Source organism: Diorhabda sublineata, chromosome 1 (genome assembly GCF_026230105.1).
Source record: "Diorhabda sublineata isolate icDioSubl1.1 chromosome 1, icDioSubl1.1, whole genome shotgun sequence".
Classification (NCBI taxonomy): Eukaryota; Metazoa; Arthropoda; class Insecta; order Coleoptera; family Chrysomelidae; genus Diorhabda; species Diorhabda sublineata.
The window spans coordinates 11,914,036-11,927,509 of NC_079474.1; the positions used below are offsets into that span (position 1 = coordinate 11,914,036).

Genomic DNA, 13,474 nt, shown 5'->3' on the forward strand with positions numbered 1-13,474 from the left:
AAAAATGTCTAAACTAATCTATGCAAAGTCGAAAAGTAAGTGGAATAAGTGGAATTCGTCGGTGCTCGGAAGAAAAATAGCTTTCACAACTCGATAGAAAGTAATTTTTTACATTAGCGTCTCGTTTACAACATTCACATATTATTAAAAATTTTCATCCCCCGTTACACTATTTTCCACAAGCACATAATTATTCAGTTGAATATAATTTGTTTCATAATTATATATCTTCTAACTACACATCATCGAAGCAACGGGTGGTTTTGATAACTATACACCCTGTATTCAATTACCAACGACGTTTTTTGCTATGTTGCCTATTCTCATAAACAAATATTATAATAAGTTCGTGTGAATTGTGCAGCTTGTCAATGCACTATGTCAAACGAACGCAACTTTTATTATTTCATCGTTTAAAACAGTCGATGGAATGGCACGTGATCAAAACAAAACCTTTTTCAGATAATGTATGCACTCGTTGCACCTTATTGTTTTAAAATGTTCTTTGGTTAATTCAATCCATTTGGCATGACGCCGGAGATAATATATTTTCACTGTTTTGCTGTGATCAGTTTTTAAATACACTTATTAAAAATTATTTGCATACATTATGCTATTTCTGTGAATAAATTTGTTAATAAAAAATAATCAATAAACGTTTATGTGCAAATGAGTTTAAATGTTCACCTTTTATGAATTTCGTCTACCATACTTGAGAATTCAATTGAAAACCATAATAAATATTAATTGTGTGAAAGTAATATTTCCACTTTCCACTGTATGATTTACAACAACATTCCACGCTTATTACGTTCAGTATACAATATTTTGAATTCAAATGATCTCATTTATCATCTTAGGATAAAATTTTCTATTATCATTAGAAAAACAATTTGTTTAAGCCAACATTTAATACAATAATCCATATTTTTCTTTCACTTAAATCATACAACTTTTAAAAGTTATATAATCTAATTGAACCATAGCGAGGATTTTCCAGAAAAATAGTTATTAGTTATGCAACCGAAGTTTTTAAAATTGTTTGTATTAAATATTAATTTATAAAAATTTCATAATGTTATCACTGCTCTTCGATTATCACGTGACGGTGTTTCGGCGCCATCTCGTTGAAAAATAATGGCTGCAGTAATCAAAAATCAGCTGATCGTTAATGTTTTAATAACTCGATGACAAATGTTTTGTATAAATTTTTTTAATATTATTTCATTACTTTTTGTTTGAAATTCGAATATTTAATATTGGGTACAATTCTAGTAATGACAAGATTTGTTTGCTAATAACACGTAGGTGAAATTGATGTATTGGAATTCGAGTTATGTTAACCATGGGTTTCTAATGTAGTGTATACTTTCGTCAATAATAGAAGAAAATTTATTATATGCCAAATACACTTGGCAACATGTTATTTTTTTATTTATTAAATAGAAAAAATTGGTGTTAAAACGTAATTAAAAGAAAGTTTTGTTTATCATTTAATAGTTATAAACAATATATACAAGGTATATCGAAAATGTACGTAGGTTGTAGCTGATATGAATTAAAAAAATAATTTTGATTAATATATCAGAATAAAATAGTTGGTACCTTGGTAGGAATAGTTTCATTTTTAGACATTTATGATAAAAACTTGTCCTTGAATTAGTCCAGATGTTTTCAAATCATATCATTAGCATAATAACTGTTTATTTTAACTGCTAAATTAGAAATAATATTAAAAATATTTATGAAATAATTAGGGATATACTTGAAACAAACATTTTAGTTTAGAACTTTGTTTATTACAGAGAATAGATAACAAAAAAAAATACAGCCAGGTGCATAAAATTAAACAAAAAATTTTAACTAAATATATTACAATGTTTGTTATTAAACGTTATTGTACGGACGACATACTAATTTGAGCTTATACCATAAATATATACGAGGTATAATCAAAAAATATCATGAATTAATTTTTCTAGCCGCTACCTTTGCGTTTCAAATAGTACATCTTATATACTTATAGGGTGAGATAACTAGCAATAAATTTGAGCCCCTTAGAGCTTGTCAGTCTGTTACTATAACTATGAATGTAAAATTTTCGTTTTAACTTGAAGAGCCATACCAAAGAAGCTCATGAAATGTTTGAATATATCTGTAGTGATGATGTAGCAGCTTTGAAGACTAATTACAAGTGGTAACAATGTAAGATGAAAAATAACTGGAAAACATGTAAAAGTAGATTCTTTTTCAACATAAAAACATACTATACCATAATTTGGTATTGATTGTACCTGTACGTGCATATGCTAATAAATATACTGTATCAACTAGTATGTCTTATATTCTTAATCGGGAAGACAACTAACAATAAATTTGAGCCCCTTAGAGCTACTATAGCTAAGAATGTTATATTTTCGTTTTAAATTGAAAAACTGTACCAAAGAAGCTCATGAAATGATTAAATATATCAGTAGAGATTATGTAGCAACTTTGAAGACTATTTACTAGTGGTAAGAGCGTTTTAAGGATAGAAATGAGTTAAATAAGGAAGAAATGTACTATAAATATAAAAAAATTTGTAGGAAACGTTGTTTAAACCTACAATTGGTGTACTAGAAGGATGTAAGAGGAAAAATACCTGAAAGAAATGCAAAATAAATTCTTCCACAACATAAACATACTATACCATAATTTGGTATTGATTCTTGAGTTTCTGGACCTAATGTGTACTTGTTTGTCCATATGGTAAAAAAAATATGGAAAATGGAAATGAGCTTAAAAAACATTCCGGACAGAATAAAAGGCTATAAAATAGCAGACCACTTTGAAATGATCAAATCAAAAACTTGGATTCAACATTAAAAAAACTGTATTATTATCAAAATGTAGTGTTTTGAAGGAAATTAATTGTACTTTTTAATCACACCTTGTATAATTGAAATTTTAAACTTTAGTTCTTGTAAATTTTCATGTATTTTGTGGTTTTCAATAAATAACAATTTTTTTACACACTAAATTAGTTCTACTTAAACAATTACTTTTAGTATAATAAATAATTTAGTTTCAAAGCGAATAACAAATTCTTTAAATATTCATTTAAAGAGAGCTTATAATATAATTTAAATAATATTACTATACATTTACCGAAGCCTATAAATATCTTCTATTCAAGGAATGTGAGAATTTACTGCACTTTTGATTTTAATAAAGGATAATCTTCAGAAACGGGAGCGCTCATTGTTTTAGATTTCCTATTACCAGACATGTATGCTTTAAAAAAGAATCTAGCGAACAAAACGAAATAACTAAAATACATGGAAATTGACAATTTAATGTTAAATGGAGTTATATGACATTCCGCTTGTTGTTGAAGTAATTGTCTAGCCCATAAATTAACAGCACAACCAACTATCATTTGTAGTAATTGTAAAGAGGTGATAAGCATGGCAATTTGTCTGGGAGGACTGTATCTCATTGCTTTTAGAGCATAATAAGTGTACATAATCGAATGAACACAATAATTCATAACAATAAACCATCTAGCACTAGCCGTGTATTCAGTATAACTAAACCAAGAATACAACAGCACAGTTATGTGATGATACCAATGCAGAAATATCAGAGGCTGTTTTCTTAATACTATAAATATAGTATCTCCTAATTCAGGTAACTTACTAAGCACGAACATCCAAGTCCAAAACCCGGATACTTTATCCTGTTCGATAAAAGAAGGAATGCATACGGAATGGTACAAACCGTGGTGTGTTAACGTGTGAATGAATTCCGGTACCGTTCTACAGGCACCCATAATACTGAAAGTCGCCAAAATCGTGTTCCATACAACCAAAATTCCTCTCAATTCGAATCTAGGTCGGTTCTGCATTAGGTATTGTCCTCCGAATATAAGAACCATGTAAATCCCGACGTAATAAAATCCCGAAGTCCAGTTGTCTTGCATCCATGTTCGAGTTTTTTGATGAATGAAATCAGATTCGAAATTAAACATATAAGAATAATTAGGTAACGTTACCTGAATATATTCTTTCATTTTATTTAATAACTTATTTCCAGCGTAAGCGGCACCGACACGATTCTTTTTCACTTATTAGTACATATATAGATTTAATTTCGGTATAATATTGCTGGATAACATTAGTACATCGAATATCTCTTTAAATACTAGTAAAACTAGTAACGGCGAACGAGAAAATATTCGGTTTGATATAACATGAAACGTAGGTTATTTTACTCGCGCTTGCGTTTTCACTGCATTGGAATTATTTCAAAGCGTATTTTTTTACTTAACTTATACAACTCAACCAATCACAGATTAAAAGCAAGGTTATAGTACCAGTCTCAACTGTCATATGATTCATTGATCTAAAAATACTTGTGACAAAAAAACGAATACTACTCTGAATGTCAAAAAGTGTCCGTGTAAGAGTTGTGCCAAAAGTTATCTAGTTTAACGAGCGCTATTAGGTTTGTTCCAAAAACTTTCACGTTCTTGTAACAAATTGAATTTGTTTAGTACTAGTTCCAGACGAACAAAAACGCTTTGAATACATTTTGGAACATATAAATCCGCGCATCGTGGTAGTGGAAATGAAGTGTATGGTCCAATTGAATTATACATAAACAAAAATAATGATTTCTTTTTTTTTTCCATAGTCAAGTCATACATAGTGCACCAAAGTTCAGAGCACCTGCTGGAGCAAACCTGTATCGGTGGTTTAGAATTGATACATACTCTGAAAGTCAAAAAGTGTTAGTGTACTGTTAAACATTTTCTTGTACTCTACATCAACAACAAGTATTAATCAATACCTATGGATTTCAAATATCAAAATGACAAAAAATCAGTTTTTTATGTGATAAAATCATTAAATTAGAAATAATTATTTCCAAATCAATGAGTGTAGTAATTTGACAACTGTCAGAGGTTTATTTAATATAAAAGAAGAATTATCATGCTACACCAACGATATGTTGAAAGAATTAGTTTAAATTTCCTTTGTTTATAATTAGAAGTATTAAGTACAAACACGTTTTATTTGAACGATTTAAAATTCTTTTACGAGCGCTTCTCCTAAAGTATTAGTTCTGTGAACGCATTTCGTGGTTGTGTCATTACAAAAAACCTATCAACTGTCAATCATAAAAAAAAACCGATTGTGTCAGGCGTAAAAGCGTCTTTTGAAGAAGCGCAAACTCGAAGTAAAATTTTCTTGTAGGCGTTCGCGGATGTCGGAACCACTGTCATTCGGCCACGGGCCAAAAAGAGATGTATATGTTGTAGTCAATCGATCTATTTCAAAAAATTTCACTATATTTATTGTTATAGCTCGATAATACAGTGTCACAAAAAATTGCCGAGATGGGTTCTTTGTTTAGAAGTGCTGAAATGACTTTGTGTCAACTATTTTTACAAAGCGAGGCAGCTTATGCTTGTGTATCCGAACTTGGAGAACTTGGATTGGTACAATTCAGAGATGTACGTTTACAACACAATCTATTTTCATATCAATATATATTTTCACACTCATTCCTTCGAATTTATCTATAATTTTATTATATTTTTATAAGCTAAAAATATTTTTAAGCTAAATCCGGATGTGAATGCTTTTCAAAGGAAGTTTGTTAATGAAGTACGTCGTTGTGATGAAATGGAAAGAAAACTTCGTTATTTGGAAAAAGAAATTAAAAAAGATGGTATTCCTATGTTGGATACTGGTGAAAATCCCGAAGCGCCACAACCCCGTGAAATGATCGATTTGGAGGTAATATATCAAATTGAATAAATTTGTATTGAGATTTATATGGTTGGTGATTTAGGCGACATTTGAAAAACTGGAAAACGAACTTCGGGAGGTGAATCAAAATGCTGAGGCTCTCAAAAGGAATTTCTTGGAACTTACTGAATTGAAGCAGATTTTACGTAAAACGCAAGTGTTTTTCGATGAAGTGAGTATTATTAATCATATAAAATTATAAAAATTAGTTCACCTAGCATGACGTACTATTCGAATATTGTATTCTTATCTGTTAAGTAGATTTGTTTGTGTTGAATTTGTAACATATCGAAAGGATATTTATTAATAAACTTCAATTGAAATTTTATTTTCAATATAAATTGCTCACAATGACAAATAATTGAATTATTTACATTTGAATTTGTTGATAGTTTCGTTAATATATTAATAAATAAATAAATTTATAATTATTTAAATCAGTTATTTTGATTTATTATGTTAAAAAATGTATAAAATAAATTAATTATTTTTAAAATGTGATAAATGACAATATTGACTATTAGAATTTGAATTTCAGCAAATAGTGAATACAAAACAAACAAAATTTAATTAAATTATCTCGTTTGAATCAAATTTATGTGTTAGAATTGAAGTGTGAATTAAAAAAGTGAAAAAGAAAACTATCCGAAAAGATATGTATACAAATTAAACGCGTATTTTTGAAAATTTTTTTTCCGTTATAAATATATATATTATATCTTTTATTGCAAGCACATTGTAGTTTCGTTGTCTAATTTTTTTGAAGATGCTGTATTTAAAGATATTTTTCATAATTTGGAAGTGAAAATTTTTTTTTCTTTCACGGATTATCTAATTTGTGTCTAAATTTACATGTGCTTGAACGATTGGTGTCTTTTAGTTCGATTTTTTTTTCTCCGCGGTTATGTGAGTGAGAAATTTTAGCATACGAGGTTGTTACAAAGTGTTTATATACAGGGGTAAAGAAACTTAGAAAAAATTGAATGGTTAAGCATATTATTTAGGTATTTTGTATTTGGAGTCCAAGCTTTATTCAATATAATACAGATAAGGATATAGAGGGTTAATCATTTTTAAACATTCAGAATAATTATGTATATTTATTGAGATTCGCTTAAAAAATACTCCCCAGCAAAATTAATGACTATACTTATTATGGTCCAAATTATACGATATTATTCACTCAATTATGAAGGGTATTCAATAAAACTCATAATTGAGTCCAAATATATTGAGTTAACCGAGGCCATAAAACTATGCTCAGCCGTCAACAATGTATTTATTAATTAACATGATCGTGACACCCCATAACATGGATTTTTCCCCATAATATGTTGTATCTAGATCTTCTGTGCATTCAGACATACTTCGATTTCATTTTTGTCTAAAATATTCGATATTAGAGCTTCAATTGTGAAGTGAGTGGAATAAAACTCATAATTACGCCCAAATAGGCCCTATTGGGCTAATGCTATGTTTGGAAGGTACATATTCGTTGATATGATATTTCTCAATATCTATATGGCCCGACATATTAATAACATCCCATAACATTAATTTTTCCCAATAATATGTATAATTTGATTGTACCCAACCCCTAAGATACGTTCATCACGTTATTTTTGTAACAATCTAGTACAAACTTTAAAAATTAGTTTTATTGTCCTGATTCACATCATTTATTTACGTACAGCTCTTACCCAGTTTTCTTTAGGAACTTACAGTTTCTAGGAACTTTTTTAACATTTTAGAAATTGGGGTGATGTAACTTATTTTTACGTGAAGCCATACAGCACAATTTTTAGTTATAAAGTTAAGATTTTGACAAACATTTATAGGCTGACTTTGAAGTTATAATGCTAGGTCACGTGTTTAATTGTTATGTTCTTTTAGAAATTCGTTTTTTTTGTATTAAAAGTTTTAACAAAATAACATATTTTGCTGGGGGGTCTACTTTTAGGGCCCTTTGGATATTTGGGGTTTCTACTTGAAATTTCGTACTTCCTTTTTATATACTTTGATTAAGTAACCCAAATCGTAATTTTGGGTCTCCAGGAACCGGAAACTACATTAACCGTGTTTATTGGTGATATATTGTATATCGAAGCTAGATACGTTGTTTAATAGGTTAGGTTATTCTTATTTTCCCTATAATTTAGCCTTTGTTTATTGGTGATATATTGTATATCGAAGCTAGATACGTTGTTTAATAGGTTAGGTTATTCTTATTTTCCCTATAATTTAGCCTTTGTTTATTGGTGATATATTGTATATCGAAGCTAGATACGTTGTTTAATAGGTTAGGTTATTCTTATTTTCCCTATAATTTAGCCTTTGTTTATATGATTACGCAATTCTGGATTATTTTGACTGCATTTGGAAAAAGTATGAGAAAATTGTTGCTAACATATTGGTTATGAGTATATTTGAAATAGAATTTTGAGAAAAAACGTCAAAATATTGAGTTATAAATCCTGTTTAGTCGATATTTGTACTAAACTTCCCTTGTGCGTTATGATATTATGTAATAAAGTACACGAAATAGATAAGGAAGCTTTGAAAGTTAAATAAAATGATTTATCAGATGTCAAAACTATAATTCGATGATTATTTTCGTGATAATACGTCAGTGAATTTAATAATTAAATAAAATAACTACGATTACCGTTTTTTATAGTTATAATGTAAAATAATACAGGAAAAAAATTGATATGAATCATACAGGGCGTTCCTTTTAAAATAGTTTCTAACTACAAAAATTAGCTCGTTTTTTTAAATCAATTTTTTATGTTGAGTAGTGTTTTGAATCTGTAGTAATTTTACACATACACTGCTTGTTAGTTATTATATGAAATAATAAAGAAAAAAAATTGAAATAAATCATACAGGGCGTATTATTTAAAATGATAAAGTTTCTAACTACAAAAATTAGCTCGTTTTTTTAAATCAATTTTTTATGTTGAGTAGTGTTTTGAATCTGTAGTAATTTTACACATACACTGCTTGTTAGTTGTATTATAAAATAATATAGAAAAAAATTTGATATAGACCATACAGCGCGTTCTATTTAAAATAACAGTTGTCAACGACAAAAATGGATCGTATTTTTTTAATTCTATATGTTGAGCAGTGTTTTACACACACACACACACACACACACTGCTGTTTGGTTTCTTGTTTATTCGAGAATTAATGGTAATATGAAGCAAACTCACGGGAGAGGAAATTTTTTGTGGTATATTGAAGTAAATATACAAGAAAAAGTTTCACCACGTCTCAAGTCACTCAAAAAGTTGTTAGACCTGCCTTCTTTTTACCTTATAGTGAAAAAGAAGCGACTATGTGCTAATTGGGACAGAAAATTAAAACCAGGGAATCTGGTAGGTCACCAAACGATTCTAGAATCGTGAAAGTACAAAACAATGGATCAAATCTATAGAGACTTACCTCAAAATGTATCTATCTGGTTCGAAGCTAACGCAAAGAGCTGGATTGGGTATTGGCCTCAGATGGCCATGGGAGTGTGAAGAATCAATTCTAAAAACACGTCCCATCAACAATCAACTGAATAGATGGCTGAAAGATCAGATAGAATCCTACTAAATCCAAGATAATCCAAAAGAGATGTCCAGAAACGAGATTAAACTGGTGATGAGTACTCTGACCATAGCAGAGGACGATATATTTTACAAGGAAGCCATGGAAACGGCACATAAACTACTCTTTCAAGGTACTGCCTTAAGGTCCTTGAAGGAGTAGTGTTGATACCTTTGGAAAACCACGACATCCCATACAATTGAGGATACAAATTATTACCATCTCATGAAACAGGGTCTAGACGAGTGCAGATTGTGATGAAAAACAAGGATGTGATTTCTGTGAAGCCCTGGCTGAGACTTCTGGTTACGCTCTAAAATGAACATAACAAAAGGGAATCTGTATGAGTCTAGTTACCAGCTGACGAATGTCCCCCAGAATGGGACGCGAGTGTGGACTGTGCATTCGACTCATTACGTTTCTTGTCGGTTTTTCGGATGCGAGTCAAAGGTCGTGACGAGAGTGTGGATGATTGGTACTCTTATCGAAACCTACTAGGACTTCCCAAACATAAAAGACTTCGAGTGTGTGAAATATTTATAACTAGCCTATTGTTATTTAATTGACACGTTTCGTATATACAGAGTGTTTATTTTGTTTTCTCAATTATACTTGTAAAAAATGGTTGATCTATTAGTCCATGTGTGTTTATAAAAAAATGTTTTCACTAATAACGTATTTCAATAGGATTGTCAGGATCAACATTTTACAAATTCGAATTCTACTGCCGATATGCAGATTGAGAATCAAACGAGGACTAATAATCGCGAACAGCATTTCATTTTTTTGTAAGTGGACAACGAAGTTTTTATTTTCTTTTATTTATTTATTTATTTATTTTTTTTTTTTTTCTAAAAACGAGAGAGAGATTTTTCTAACAATCTTATAAATACAGCATCTTGCACCTGCATGATTTACTTTTTTTTACATTGTGTTTTTATGATGCAATAACATTAATAATGTAACTTGATCTTAGAACATACAGTTACATGCACTGCTACTGCTTCTATTTTCAATAGAAAAAGAAAAGCGGCAAAACGATTCGCTTTAAAAAAAATCGATTCCGATCGATTGTTTTTTCATTTCAATCGAACATTATTTTTCATTTCGATTATGTTTCAAAGAACGTAAGTTGATTTACGTGCAAGTTTCTAGTGGTTATAATTTAAAACTTAGAAAAAGAAAACCGTTATCGCCGTTTATTGTCGTTTAGTCAGTATTTTAGGAACCCATCTTTCATATCCTGAGCTGACATCTGGGATCATCTCTCTGAGGTCCCGAACCGAGATCCTTCGATTTTTCAGTATCGTTTCGATCGTTGATGGACGAATGTACGTCCGTTTTCTAATTCTCTGCACCATGTTGCACATTCGTTCGTATCACATAGTTAGGAATGAATGTTCACTGGAGGAACGTTGAAGACAGATCGCTGGGGCAGAAATTGGGAGAAGGGGTGCTAAGCTACACTCCAGTCTCCCCGAAATCGCCTAACAGCGTTCTTCGCTTTCGCAGTTTCTTAATCTTTTCTAAATGTCATTTTGACGTTAATAGTTGGTTGTAGCTTGATTATTTTTCAAAATATTCTCAATTCGTAACAATTATCGAAATATTTTTTCCATTTCAATTGAGGTACTTCCAAAAGATGTGATTTGAACGCATCAACTGATTCTTCAGGTGAAGAAAACCGTTGACCTCGCAATTTATTTTTGATCTGTGGGAACGGGAAGAAATCATTGGGTGCCAAATAAGGACTGTACGGCGGATGAATCAACAGCTCGTTGTTTTGATTGTTCAAAAACGGTTTTGTTTGAACTGATGTATCGTGGTGAAGAATGATTCGTCTTCTGCGATTGGTTTCTACGTTGCTCTAATGAAACGGTGGCGACATGTCCAGTAATTCCGGAAAAATAGGCAACCATGTGCTTCGTGCGCGAACAACATGAATTTGACTCGTCTTGAAAGATCCATAGATTCTCCTGTCACGATCTTTCTTTGCACCAATCGACACGAGTTTTGTTTGAGCGATTGGCAAATTATACGGTATCCCACGCGAACAAATCTTTTTGACGGCCAAATGTTGAAAATATTCGAGTGGAATTAATGCCCAAGTAGGCCTTAATCTCATTATATGCTACACGCACAGTCGATTTTGGACGACCGTCATCAAATTCATCCTGTAGCGAAATGCGACTACGATTAAATGAGGAAAATCAGTGAAACACGGTGGTTCGAGATGGTGCTTCATCACCAAAAGTCGAAGAGTGTTGATCGGCGTAATGCTGTTAGTTTAATCCACGTCGAAATCATCACACGAAAATTTTTTGACCAACAATAAACAACTCAAATAGCGCACGTCATATGTCAAACGTCATGATGGTAGTTTCAAATGTGACATATTCACATCAGTGTTTCCATGTCTCAAAACTTAAGTATCAACCCTCGTAATTATCTTATTTTCGTAAACAAATCGAATCGGGTTTGATACCGATTTTGTTTAGCGACTAATCGCATGCGCTGTTTCAACGATTCAGTTGTGTAACTAATGAAATATGCGCATTACAACTATCCTGAATTGGTTACCAACTGGTTCGGAATCGATTCTAAATTGACCCGCGCATTAGATAGTTTGTCATGTGACATGACTGAACTAAGTTGTTTCTATGATTTTTCATTGGCATTTTGAATATGGTCTCCGAGATGAATTCATATAGATCGGAAGAATTTAATTTCGAATATCAGAATTTAGAGCGATTTAAACATTAAGATTTTTAATCCCCTAAGCGTATTTCCCCCCTCAAATCGCTGTTTGTCCACATAACGTCCAACATTGAGATCAGATCCATTATAGCAAAATATGCTGCCACATCGGACGGTTAGGTTAGGTTAGATTGGGTTCGCTGGATCGAATCCGATAAAGTTTATGGCTTTCTAACCTTTTAAGTAGCAGTGCACAGTCGCTTTTCTACTTGACGTGACAGTGTTCTTGGGTCCGAATGGGTCCGAAGTATAGTGTTCCGTTCGGGTTCGAATCGGACCGAGTGAATATAGATTCGGGCGTTGTCGTACAAGATCGTTTTACCTCTTTCTCGGTATCAAATTAGCAGTTTGTGTAACTTTTTGGTCTAAGAACTTGAAGTATCAAAAAGTAAAAGTCCTTTTTATATTTTCTCTATAACTTTTACTTATTGATTGGATTTTAGTTTGTAAGTTGTTGTTATATACATTTATATATACAGTTAGAAATGGTGAGACATTACGTAATGACGTCTAACATTGTTTTTTTTTAATACTAACCTAAAAAAATTAGATTTGCAGCTTCTCATTGGATTTTTATAATTATTATTCTGTATATAAAAGCTCTTCGGCCTGGTACCACGTTGCCTTTTATTATTTAGGACCTGTACATTTTTTTCTTTAAATATTTAGAAAATAAAATATTCAAACGCTGCTTATTTGGTTTAAGCTTAATATTTTGGAGCGAAAATGGTTTTTGTTGAGTTGGTACTTCTTTCTGCGATACTGGGAAACCCATTTCTTTCAGAAACTCCAGAATGTGGGATGCTGTAGTAGCCAGATATCTTCGTCTTGCCTCGATAGTGCCCCGATAGGACTCCTGTTTATAGTTTCCCAGGGGATTATTTGTCTGTCTCAGCCCCAATATGTTGTCCTAATCATTGTTTTTGCTCCTATGTATCTGCTTTTCCAATTCTTTTTCTATTATTCTGTAGCTGATAACACAGAAGGATTCAGGACCCATGAAGGGCTTCTCTGACTTATCAGCTGTCTCATTTCCCTTCACTCCGGTGTGTCCCGGAATCCATTTTATGGTAATTACCTTACTCGTTTAATTGGGATTAATTAGGACGACGCTTTATTTTGCTCCTGAACTGCCTCATATCGGTTAAAGACAAAGGGATTTGACCGTATAAGGAACGATTTTTCTGGATATGGAGTTGGAGACGATCGTAAAATTTTGTGCAGTTGTATTCAAACGTGACCGCATCAGCTTGACGTCCGGGAAGGACAAAAACTGCGTCAAGCAGCAATATAATCGAAAAATGGTACTAGATGATCATCGGATT

General features: G+C 31.5%; 2 protein-coding genes across 12 annotated transcripts in view; one reads left to right on the forward strand and one right to left on the reverse strand.

Moving 5' to 3' along the window:
• Positions 1 to 1,557: 1,557 nt before the first annotated feature.
• Positions 1,558 to 4,394, reverse strand: LOC130449179 (elongation of very long chain fatty acids protein 6). The gene has a single exon (XM_056786861.1). The coding sequence runs from the start codon at positions 4,049 to 4,051 to the stop codon at positions 3,188 to 3,190; it is 864 nt and encodes a 287-aa protein (XP_056642839.1). The 5' UTR covers positions 4,052 to 4,394; the 3' UTR covers positions 1,558 to 3,187.
• Positions 4,395 to 4,446: 52 nt separating this feature from the next.
• LOC130449122 (V-type proton ATPase 116 kDa subunit a 1) overlaps positions 4,447 to 13,474 on the forward strand; it is a 30,426-nt gene continuing 21,398 nt past the window's right edge. For 2 of the 11 annotated variants that reach the window (XM_056786820.1, XM_056786843.1), the window contains exons 1-4: positions 5,183 to 5,289; positions 5,348 to 5,497; positions 5,607 to 5,783; positions 5,839 to 5,967. In XM_056786820.1, the coding sequence (XP_056642798.1) occupies positions 5,248 to 5,289; positions 5,348 to 5,497; positions 5,607 to 5,783; positions 5,839 to 5,967 (498 nt within the window). In that variant the 5' untranslated portion in view covers positions 5,183 to 5,247. Of the gene's footprint in view, positions 4,616 to 4,674; positions 5,498 to 5,606; positions 5,784 to 5,838; positions 5,968 to 10,079; positions 10,181 to 13,474 lie in introns of those variants that run through there. The other 9 variants (XM_056786827.1, XM_056786845.1, XM_056786829.1 and 6 more) reach the window with 7 other exon arrangements.